The 12626-nt window shown below is 44.5% G+C and overlaps 1 protein-coding gene across 1 annotated transcript in view; it reads right to left on the reverse strand.

Annotated features, from left to right (window-relative positions):
• PRTG (protogenin) overlaps positions 1-12626 on the reverse strand; it is a 179280-nt gene that overhangs the window by 35404 nt on the left and 131250 nt on the right. Inside the window, exons 12-13 of the mRNA XM_086959017.1 lie at positions 4554-4649; positions 3479-3665 (exon numbers count right to left, since the gene is read on the reverse strand). Of these exons, the coding sequence (XP_086815143.1) occupies positions 3479-3665; positions 4554-4649 (283 nt within the window). The remainder of the gene's footprint in view (positions 1-3478; positions 3666-4553; positions 4650-12626) is intronic.

A 12626-nucleotide genomic window follows, 5' to 3' on the forward strand; every position in this document is an offset into this window, starting at 1 on the left:
TGTTCTTTCCATGAGCCAAAGGCCCAATGGCGCAGTTGGGCCCGACGGAAGCTGGAATCGAGAAGTGAAGCCTCTGTTCGCCGCTGGTAACCGGAATCACTGTCGACGATGATGCGGATGGTATTATGATTGATTTATGGATTTGAAAAGAGATCGGTAACGGCACCGAACGAGGAACACATCCGAGCCCGATGGAGGAAAAAAACAATCTGAAGATGAAGTCGATGCCCATGCACACTACGATCTAAGGGAGAAGTCATCCAACAGACAAAGACTCTTCCAAGACAACAACAAAGTGTAATCATCCGGGCCCACCACCAGATGGTGATCTAATGCAATAGTGTGTAGTCTGCAGCCCATATGCCTCGAACATTTTTTTTTGTCTCCAAAAGCACACACTGCCACAGTAGTTACTGAAACTGAACAAAACTAATGTGTGTGCCCATATGCTCCTTGTGAAAGAGCAGAATGCTGTCACTCGCAGTAAAGCTAGCCGATACAGAGAGAGAGTCCGAGTTTTAATAAACGCAGAAGGTCATGATCAACATCAGACCAAATTAGGGGGCCAATTATTAAAGAAAGTCTCGAAAGTGCACCCATTGTATATGTCCTTGCATTAAGTGCAGCTGTACAGCTTTCGTGAATTTCCAAGAATTTACAGAAGTAGGGCAAGAAATAGTACTTTAAGAAAATATGTGTGAACTGCATTTTACCATGAGCAAATATGCATGTGTCGATTTGCTCATGCAAACAATCTGAGTGTTTGCATTTACACTTTCCCTCCAACCAATTTTTTCTCAACTCTGGAATGAGGTTTACTTCTGCCATTTACAGGAGTAAACTTCCAACATTTTTCAGTATGGAAAAAAATAAGAGAAAAGTTGTTGAAACCCTTAAAACATGCAAGTTAGTAGGTTTGCAGACTCAAAAGGGCATTCTAAACCTGTAACTATTGCTTACCACTACCTTTAGCCCCAGTAGGTAGATCTGCGGAAACGTGGCAACATAAGGGGATTGCAAGTATTCAAACACTACTAAAGTGTGAGCCCTCGCATAATCAGAGCTCTTTTATAATGAGATTGCTGTCATAATTTGTTTCCCCACTATATGTCACCAAAGGGACAAGTGGATTATGTTACAGGACAAGTAGGTTTATGAAGCAACCTGCCCCATGGACAAGTTGATATTTTATTAAATTCCACACCCTTGTGAACTACAGCCCAAAAAGGACTTTTAAATAGATTGCCGCTGTTTCCAGTTCCTTACTGGCCAAAATTAGCAGTGTCTCTTTTGATCATCACACAGGCCCATGGGCATAAAAGCTTCAAAGTTCTTGAAAACTGTGGCGTGACGGTACCAGAGCAGCCAAATATGTGCCCTAACCCAGTGGATGAAAAAATCCCATCTATGGTGGAGTTTATGTCTTATACAGTATCAGCTTATCCCTCTTTGACCAATAAATGTAAATACACAAAGGAATATTTTAGTCAACTGGATAGATTCAGCTAATGAAGTTTTGGGTTTATGTGGGCTATAAGCGTACCAGCACGGCACAAAGTTGATGCGTTTTACTTCAAAACAAGCATTCGCAAAGACAATAGGTCTGGGTTTAATGGGCTATTTCAAAAACAGAAGGGAGACAGAGAGAGTCCCTCATGCAGTTCAGTGCAAGCACTCGAGAGGTCGTGGAAGAATACAAGCCAAGATGCGACTGACAGTCAAGCCAATGGCTGTAGGAAGCTAGTTGAAAAATCCAGATTCCACTCAATGTAAATTGTTAGCAATAAGTCTGCTTGTCGGTTACACTGTAAAGCCTAGATCCCAAAATTGTGAAACCCATCATTGCTTCTAGCCTTCTGCCGAAGCTCACAGATGTGAGGGTGGGTCAACACAGAAAAATAGATTGCACATTGCCTCCTAGCAATGGGTGTGCCACACATGTACAACTCCATACATACAGAGTGCCATTAACGAACAAGACAACTTCGAGCATATGGCTTATCAGATTCTGTCACTCATGCTCTTTTTTCAATATCACTACCTGTGATTTCATGTTTAAAGGACATTTGTACACTTATGGTCATTGAAGAAGTTCATTCAGCAGGGTCAGTTGATACTTATTATTATTCCAGAATTGATTTTGAGCACAGTTTTTCTCCATTTGGTGCTAAGGTGCATTAAATGCGACCCTCTTACAGTATGAACAATCTGCCTCATCGTAAGTGGTGCACAATAAGTATATAACATTGCTTGCAATCTTAATAAAATCCTGAATGGAGACCTCCCATTGGAGAGAAGTATCTCCGACGCAACGTTCATATTTTACAAATGACTTGCCCGTGATTAATCTTAGCCAGCAATTCTGCTGTTATCAACTGCAATCATGACACTTTTGCACTGGCCATGTGGTGGAGTTAAAATTTACAAAACTGCAGAGCAGCTCAATTACTGATGGTATCTGAAAATGATAAAGCAGAGAGGGCACTGTGGGTTTTTGTCTATGCCACAAAGCCGCTCTGATAACAGACATGCCTTTTTGCCACTACCCACTGAGCTACTTTAACTTACTCCGTAAACGGCCAGCAACAACTCCTGATCCAACAACCAGCGTGGAGGATAATACAAGCATGTGAATCTATAACAGATTCATGCTGCAAACCTACTTAGATTACTTCAGTGCCTCCCAGCAATACATTGCTCATCACTTGGAAACAGGCACTATAAGCGTTGATGGAAGTACAGTTATGCTGTTGAAACCAAAAGAAATGAGGCAATTAGGATCAAAAAGACACTCTGTGGCGTATTGCCTTTGACCTGAGGTCCCAATGGAATCTCTAAGAAGAGGAACAACAACAAAAAACAGATCTTGGGGAGTACGTAACTTTTTTAGGACCAAGAACAGGACACAAACTAATCTTGATGATAATAAGATGAAGCTACAAAGACGTCAACATTAGTAAATCAATGGAAGCCAAAAGCACTGTGTGCCACCGACATACAAGTGGGGTACAACGCAAGGTTTTTGAGAGCTCCTGGTCGTACACTATTCACCAGGCACACTGTATTCTTCTTACAAATCCTCCAACGGTCTTAGGGCTGGGCCTGATAACCTATGCACATGATCCTCACTATTAAAGGTCGGGAGTGACGTCACAGTAAAACTCGATTTTAAACAAATTATTAGATAACAGTAGTGAAAAACACCCCTTTAAAAAAAGTACAATCAGAAAAAAGGGCTTACCAATCAGTACTTTTTAAACAAAATTGCCTTTGCAGAATTGCAACTAGTGATCTGTCCGCTCGCTGTGGGAGCACTTTAGACTATCTACTTCCCAAGACTTAGTAACAGCAAATCCCAGGCTGCAGTGTTCTACCAGAGATGGTCACCTGAGGCTGCTGGTTAAGGTAAAAACAAAACCCTACTTTTTGCCGTGGCAATTTGTTCAGACCCCAAAACTACTCCAAGCAGTGTACGTACGTCTGAAGGTACAGCACCAGGGAGGCATTCTGCAGGCCCACGGGGTTACAGCGAACGGTGTAGTTGATGACTTGTGCTGAGGTGAAGGCTGCTCTTCCCCAGTGAAGAGAGACAGAAGACGAACTGTTGGCCTTTGCGTACAGATGATGGGGCGGTGGGGGTGGTGGTATCATGTGATCCTGCTGAGCTGTTTGGGTAAACAATGTTAAATATTTATTAATGTGATAATCTGTGGTGGAATAGCCAATTTACGGTCAAACAAGCAAGGGTACAGATTAATGCAAGTCAGGACTTGTGGTCTGCAACGCCAGCATTACTCTCTTCATTATAATGGACCATGTATTTATCAATGAAGAGAACCTCGGTGTAACTGTTGGATTACACAACTTCACCACATATTATATTTTTGAAGATGTCCTTCCACAGAATCAGGTTCGTGGCTGCTTGGATTTTAGCAAAACACCACAAAGTGGTAGAGCTACGTCCAAATGTACGAATCTACATCATCTTCCACATATCCAACATGTCTCAGAAATGCCATATTTTTAAAGGGGGCAATCAGTGTACAGTAAAAAACAGCACGTTATTTGCCCAGCCCCGCAATGGTAACACTAATGAAAATTGCTACGATGATATCAACCTGGGCTTTGAGACGTACTGTCACCTCATTCACTGGATGGCCCTTTAAAAGATACCACACTTATAGAGGAATGTCTTGTCATATTGCCTTTACAATGTAAATTCTGCAGTATATTACATGATTCCATAAAGATCTGCAAAGCGTGATTACATGTTTTTCAAAATGAAAAAAGAGAAAGCACAGAAAGTGTTTATCTAGGTTAATGCAGAGTTATTAGAATTGCAAGTCCTTCAGGATTTAAGAGGTGATAAACCTTAACGCTGTGACCTTGGAGGATTAGGTCAATAGAAGATCCTCAACTTTTAAAGAGGAGAGCTCTTGTTGTCCACTCTCCATTTCATTAACAGCATGCTCACACGTAGGACTGCGCCACCTCGTGGTCTTCGTGCACACATTCTTATGAAGGCACATGCAACCAACCCATGGACTACTTACAGGTGCATCCTGGAGTGCTGACAGTTTGATCCGCCTGGTAGCCTTCCTCCATGTTATTGTAAGCCAGTAGTCGCACATGGTATTTCCGCCTGGGTTCTACAGAGACAGAAATGTTTATTAGAAGGCTCTGGTCCAAGGACCTGTACCAGTTACATGCCTCACAACCTAAGGGAGCCTAAAAGCACAATTATTGCAGAGATTTACACAGATGCTATAGTATTTTTTATGTATTCACACTAATCTTCCCTGCAGTGTCAAGTGTGTGCAAGTGGTAAGGCAGGAAAAAAGAGGTCAATAGCACTGTTGAACAGTAGGCATTGTACCTGTTACTATTGTGTGACGTGGCTATGTTAGGCTGAGTTTTGCTATCCGATTGGTTGTTGATTGGCAAAGGTGATTTGGTTATCCGCATCGCTGCTGCGGCTTTTCCCACTGTGCGCGGCAATTTACGAAAAGCTGCGTTACGTGATGAGCTCAGCTCGTCATCCGCACACGACTACCGTGGCTGATGACGAGCTGAGCTCGTCATCAGCAGCGAAGCGGCAAAAATGGTTTGGTTCATATGAATGTGCACCCAACAATGAATCAGTTGTATACCTATAGATACGAGTTTAAGAACTCACTGTACTCTTGTCTCTAAATTATATTTAACACTACATACTAAAAAGGCACTAAATGGTTAACTGTTCATTGCTTTGCTTTCGCATCATAGCAACTAACAGAAAAGAAGCTCATTTAACTCTGCAAGCTCATGAACTGCACTATCATGTCATTATATACTAAGTTCAATAAAAGGTACGAAATGCTGCAATTCTTGGAACTGAACAACTGTGTTATTTATATATCCAAAAAGGCACACTATTTAAAGTAATAAACTGCCGAATAGTCTCAGTTATCAGTTTCCCTTTATTCTTTATCACATAAGACATAACAGCCAACATGTTTCACTCATTTTCAACAATACAGAACTTCTTCGGGGCAACCGATCATGTGCATTTCTCATCGTAGTTGTAGTTATTTGTCTAATGGGCACATACACTTTCTGCCTTTTACAATGTCAAAAGTATGACATGACTTTATTATCATGTGAACATATTGCACATGGCAATGCTCATGCCTTTCCTCAACTGGATATTTGGACTGTTCCTTCACTTTGTTTCAGTGGTATTTGCAGTAGCTGAATACCGGGAGGAGTATGTGAAGGCAAAATGTATACAGTGGACAAATCTGGGGTGCGCTAGGTTTTCACTTTGGCCAAAGCTGCTTAATTTGTGTACTAACGGTGTTATTTACATCAAAAGGTATTTACAACACAAAGCTCTGACTTTATTCCTTCTGGCTAGTCTCTATTGAGGGGCTGTGTGGAGATGAAATATCTTTTTAGAAAACCTCTGGAGATGGCTATGAATATCTCAAAAAACACAAAATATTAAAATATGTAAGGATAAAGAAACATTGAGCAAAGTTCACACAGAAAAATCACAAACACATGAGACTATGATTATTTATGGAACTATGGTGCTGATGGCTAGGTGTACAAAACGGCTGGCTCAACAGCAGGCCACCTGATCAGCCTTACACGGCCAATAGTGCAACACAGTCGTGAGCGAAGCAGAGTATTCCAGCCTGTGCCACCCTGCATATGGCAGCAGGCACAGGGATGTCTATGCCCCGCTGAGTGCCTGCCGCAGTTCAGTGAGGATGAGGGTGCTGAAAGCCAGGCTATAACAGAAAATGTATTCTACCACCTACTCCTTCCACCATCCTGGCACACAAAGCAAGAGTAGATTTACAGAAGCCATGTGATTTCTCGTGGATTTAGACTTCTGAACTTCTGGTGGAAAATATATACTTTTCCAAATGTCCACTTGTTTTTAAAGACAATGACGAGGTAACTAGAAGAAAGGAAGACTCTTCAATCAAAAGAAATATCTAAGTATTTGCGACAAATATAGCCAATGGGAAAAGCCCTGCTTTAAAACTATTTTCTCTGGTAAAGAGCCGGTAAATAGGAGCACAGGAATAAGAGGTGGCCTTCCAGGCAGCATTACCTTCCTTTCAGTTGCCTCCTGGGAATCTCCTGCTGCATTTCAGCGAGACACAGGGCCACAGGTCTTTCGATTTATCACCATGCCGATCACCTGCAGAATGGTCGCCTTCCTGCCCGAAATAGTCTTTCAGTGAACAGACCAGACCTCTTACTGTGAAGTACAGCCGAGGTGGATGTCAGGGGTTCCCCCCCTGGGCTGCCAATCCCAAAGCCTTGTTCACACAGAGTTTCACACAATCAGTCCCACGGTTATGATGCCGGAAGAAAGCAGCAGTGTGTCACTAAGCAAGAAGCGCTACTTACGGTCAATAATCCTGCTGATAGCTGGACCGTGGTTTGGAACAAGGCCCACCCTGCTGCAGAGAAGCACGAGCCCTGCAGGAAGGCGCGTGGCCCACAGCGCCAAGCCTCGCCTGACACAGTTTGCCGGTAAAACAATTCACAAGCACGAACCCTTTGAATACTGCAATCAAAACACAAGCTAAATAATGCCATGTCATGTTGAATAATGATTTTGTTATCGCGCCCCTGGAGAACAGCGCTCTCCGTTCAGTGTATTTGCAATCCAACAGTGTGGGCGTATTGATTGCAGGCGTTAAGCGGCGCACAGGACGTTTTCCATGTCCAGTGCAGAAAAGAAAAAAAAGGACAGTGTTCTTTATGCACTCCTGCATCTCAAGCAATCACCAACAATAAGCATTTCCGAACGTCTGCTGGGCTTAGACACCTGCTGTGATATCATTCACATGCCTACTGTGATATCAGTCACCGGATGACGGCACATAAGCTCCCACCCGAAATTTCTGGAAATGCTTTTCACTTTGACACCAAATGAGAAGGCTCCGGTACTAGCTGATAGTCGTCGTAATACACAAATCTGCCCACCAATGGCAACCCACAGAACAAGTAAATGAGCGTAAGCTAACAAACCCAAATGAGCCTCCACCATCTCATAGGAAGGCTTGCATTTAAAGATGCACTGAAGAGGTAACATTTCAGAGTTATGGAGTTGGAGATGAGACGGAGGTGGTATCTCAGAGGGTTTCACAGCATTTGATAGATCTCAAGGCTGGAAAGTCTTAAAGGAGAATACTAGGCTTTCAGCAGCTAAAACACTGAGGCGAACCCAACGATTTGTGAGACTCGTGAGAACAACGCCCACTGGAAGATCTAAGATGATTCCCACCATGGACCACCACTGCATCTTTAGTGTGGCCCTCACGAAGTGTAGTCATGAGTGGGCAGGACGAGCTGGGGTCAATCAGAAACACTGATGAGTAGGGGATCACTACCAGTCAAGTCTAGGTACCCTTATTGGGCGGGCCACTTTATTTATCCTATGAGACCCTGGAAGTGCACAGAGAAAGACGAGGAAATATGCCCCAGAATAGGATCTCGCTGTTGCTAGGATGGACCCTCAGAGACACTAGCTTTAACCCTTCTTTTTGTGAAACAATCTTGGGGGGGTTTACAGAGGCACATTCTAATGGGACGCAGGTGTTTGCTATAAGCATGAGTGCAGCGAACAGGAGCTGGGTGGATCCGAGAGCAGTGAACATGCTGGACAGGGCAGCCCTGCTTCCTTCCCTCTTAGGACCATGCATCTACACAGCCCCTCTCTACTCTCACATCTTAGACGTAGGGCACCAAACCAGAGTCTTTTAATCTGAGGTTTAAACAGCACCACGCAATCCAAGCCTAAAGTTACTTCATTTGGGATTTGTCTCTTTAATTTGGTTAATCTATTTCTACCTACATTGTGTATTTTTCTCTGGTATGTAATCTTTTATCATAAAATAGATTTGCCAACTTCACAAATACTTTGATTATATAAACATAAATCAATATATCTTGCTGGTTGCATGTGCAAATTAAATGTGATTAAATTATTTATTAACCTTATAAGCAAGTTATGTCATTTATTTGTGAGGGGCAGCACTCGGAGGGCTAAGAGAGCGATGACCAGAAGAGTGGCCTTTGGAACACTGAACCAAAAAGGTCTGTGCCTCTTTGGGCAGAGGTAGAATCAAAAACAAAGAAGTACCAGAGGGTCTAAGAAAGAAGTGAGTCTACAATGGGCAGGGAACAGACCAACAACAAGAAAACCCCTAAACTGACTGTACAAAAGCATGGTATACAATGACAACTCGATAGATAGTCAGAGATACCCATCAGTCACCACTCGGAACCGCCCTTCATCATTTGGGATTTGTCCAGACCATCCATGCAAGTGATGATGCTAGCTTCACCAATATTAAAAATTTGTTGAAGACAGTTCGAAAAATGCGAACTGTCTTCCGAATAAAGTTTGTTCTATGCTCCCTTATCCAATTTTATAATACACTTTTCTTTGTTTACTTTTTCACGTTTATTGCACTGCGCTCCCCAGTCACACCACGCCTCACCACTCATCAGTCTTAAAGAGTGGTAGACCATACTGTTGTGCAGCGGAGACCTATTAACCACCTGGTCTCCTGACGTCTGTGTATACACATACTTGCATGGATGGTCTGGACAAAAGCCCAAGACTGGAACATGGTGTCCTTGGTGACGCAGGCTTCTGGGAACCCTAACCCAGAGGTTGGCAAAAAATGGGTGATAATAATCTTATTTACAGCTCTTCGAAACAAGCGTGGTAGGAAACCCTACTTAAAACAAGCTACTTTTATTAGTCGTTTGACAAAATTTCTCTCTGACTCGGTCGTCTTGTGTCCTTCATTTCATGCTTTTCCTGAAGCAGAATTTGCAGGAATCCTTGACGGGTGCCAGAACGACAGCCCCTGTTCTATCAGGATAGGCTCTGGCCAGGGAGGAGAGGCACGTGACTGCACAGCTTGATCCCAGATTATGTTGAAGTGGGCCGGGGAGGGGGCGCCTTTCCTGGAATCCCGCTCTCCTACAGTATGTTGCACCTTGTCTCGCTGCACTGGGAGGAGTGTTTGTCGGGAATCAAGCAAGCCACTTATGATCCAGGCATTAACTAACCAGCGTAGTGCGGGCCTCCCACTTAAACAGGCGGAGAGGAGCGACGTTTACAAAACGCTTGACATTTCGCTACAGAAAAGGTCCACGTGCTAAAACAGTGTAGATAGAGCAAGGTATGAACCTCTGTACTGACAAAGGAGAAGCACAACAAAATCATGGCAAACCGACAAAACAAAAACGATAAAAAATGGTGTTGTCTTAAAGAAAAACCTGTCAACAAAAAAGTTATTTAATTTTACTCCTCGTCAGTTTAATAACCGTTGTATCGAAGATATTACAATACAACATTATACATTCGCAAAATCGTAAATGGGTTAACCCACTGCACGTTTCCGGTTTGATCTCTCAAATGGGGTGATTACAGTTACATCCTTGTGTCGACAACAGGGGGTGCGCCTTCATCTCGGAGACTACAGTACTCTTCGGTTCCACTAGGGGGAGCCAGCACGTTGCATCCGGCAACACTGAAACGAGGAGCTGAGGGCTGGCATCTCAAATGTGCCTTCTGGGGAGAAAGCAACCACCAAAGATGCACTCGCTCTTCGCATGCCACCGCCAACATCTCACCCACTCACTTTAGATCGTCGTACTAGATCCGCCCTGCACCATCACAGTTCATCGGCAGAGGGTCTAGGCCTGCCAGAGGCCCTCATACACTGACTGCCCAGTGCCCCATCATGGCAGGGCAGTGATGCAAATGGCCACGTGTGACTAGGCCAGGATCGGCGAGAGCGCAGTGTAAGCTCGCAGCCACCTTCGCTTGTATCTCCCCGCATCTATTCAGCTGCGCTCTGGCTCAAAAGAAGTCCGTTGGATCTTCGTGAGTCCTCCAGTCTGTACATTGGCATTCCCGCCCCGCCCTTCCTGTCCCCTCCCTGCTGATCCTGGATAATAATGATGGAGGGTGTAAGCGTCCAAGGAACAGGCTTCACGCGCGCATCCATCGATTCAGGCCGGACTAGGACAGCAGAAAGTAATGGGCCTCCGGCCGGGGGGCGGAGAAGCGGTTTAGGGGTGTTAAATTCCTCGGAAAGGCCTGGCATAGGGATAGTTTTTTTTTTACATCAGATGGGCTAGTAGGTTTGCAGTAGAACATCAGTCACCTCGGGCACTGTGCAGTGTAACCGGCTCAGCACCAGCCCTGCCTGCCTTTGGTAGAAGCTATGTTTTAAAACGCTCGCCCTCTGCTCAGCCCCCCTCGGTTGTAAAAGGATAACCGGCTGTAGCGCTCCTAAACGCTCAGTCATTGTTTCTGTGCGCTGCAGCAGTGCGTGCGAAGCTGTGCAGAGACCTTGAAAGGAGCCGAGCCGGAGCCACCGGGTCAGCGAGAGATAAAATGATCACGGAATCCGAGGTCAGGACCATGAAAGAACGGCCTTTCAAGCCCTAGAGGCCGCTGTCACAGCAAGCTTCAATGAAGCCATGAAAAGGCCGGAGATGGGCCGAGCAGGACCCGACAGCTCCCCAGGAAGAGTCCCTGGATGGGTGAGGAAGGAGGGCACCTTCATGCCTGGGCAGAGATGGGGGCAGCTTTTCAGACGCCAAGCACAGCCTTTCCACCACCAAACTCAGATATTACAGAGAGAAACAGGAATTGTTGACCTACTCAATTACAGGCGTTGGGTGGTGAACAGTAGCTTTCATACCAAACAAACATATATCCATACATACTGCCTGTCCTGCCCTATGCAAGCGAGGCACACTAACGAGGCAGTATGTCACTACCTTCCAACCAAGTACAGATAATAAGCGAACAGTGCATGGGATGGTGTCCACCACCTATTTATATATAAGGCAATATGTCCATCCTGTTATCTAAAAAGGGATATTAGACAGGTATTGCCTTTTTCGTGTTAGACACTGGCGTTTGACACAGATGCTTCCTTTTTCATTCTAAGTGCCGACATTACAGATATGTTCCCCACCCCCTTCAGGTGAGACCAGCAGCCACGTCAGCTTTTGCAGTGCAGGGTGGGTTGCCACAGTTACAAAAGAAGAAAATGCGACACTTTGTTCATCTCTAAAGGTTCTGCAAAAGCTCAGAAATAATATGTACATAGAACTTCATAAAAATTGATTAATTTGCATTGGTAATGTGGCATTTCTGTCTTTTTTTTTTACTTTGGGGATTATTAAGGCAGCGCCATATCATGCCTTGAAGCACTTTTTCTTATATTATTATTGTTTGGAGTGTGTAGTGATAAGGGGGAAACTAATGTCTTTAGTTGATTTTGTGTATATTTGCATTGTGGGCATTACACCAACTAACGGCCATCTTGGTAGAAAATCTGGCAACCCTAAGTGCAGAATACATGTAAATTTGGCGCTCATTCGAGCGTCCTCGAGCTTATTCTGTGTGAAGTGGCTACAAATAATAGGGCAGAAAGGCACGGCAAACCACACCCAGATGTTCAATTCTTTTGGATTCATTCCCGAACTAAAAATGTATTTTGAAAACTCAAGAGTTGATAATAACTGCCGTCTCTGAATTGGAAATTCCCCATAAATGCAAGTCAGCGCTCTAGCCAAAAGGAAGACTTGTGATTTGAACTGCAAGCGGGGTCAACATAATCCCATTTGCCCCGAAGCCCAGTAACACGAGTGTGGAAGGAGGAAAAAAACACACACACACAACTGGAATACACGCCGCAGGGATAACTTTTAGCCACTTTTTACCCTCTGTGACACAAACGCCGTTTTAATGTCTCCTTTAAGGTAAAGGCAAGTCTCCGACCCTAAATAAGCTGCGGGACGGACAGCGCCGCTCCGGCCAAATGTCCTCTCTAATGTATTCTTTTGTGTCGGGTTTCTGTGTAACCCCAAGTCCATTGTTTGGGGGGTGCCTGCCACGCAGCCCATTGGTCCGGCTCCCTCTGCCCCCCAGCCGGTCCCCTCAATACAATAAGCTCGTAGCCATTATTCAGGGAACGGGTCAGCAGCCCGGGCCGCGGTGACATCTGGGTCGTGACCTTTGACATTAAATCTGGGGTTGGCTAAAGTCCTGTCCTAGCAATAGAGCGAGGGCCAGGGGAATTGAG

Source organism: Lissotriton vulgaris, chromosome 2_1 (genome assembly GCF_964263255.1).
Source record: "Lissotriton vulgaris chromosome 2_1, aLisVul1.2, whole genome shotgun sequence".
NCBI lineage: Eukaryota > Metazoa > Chordata > Amphibia > Caudata > Salamandridae > Lissotriton > Lissotriton vulgaris.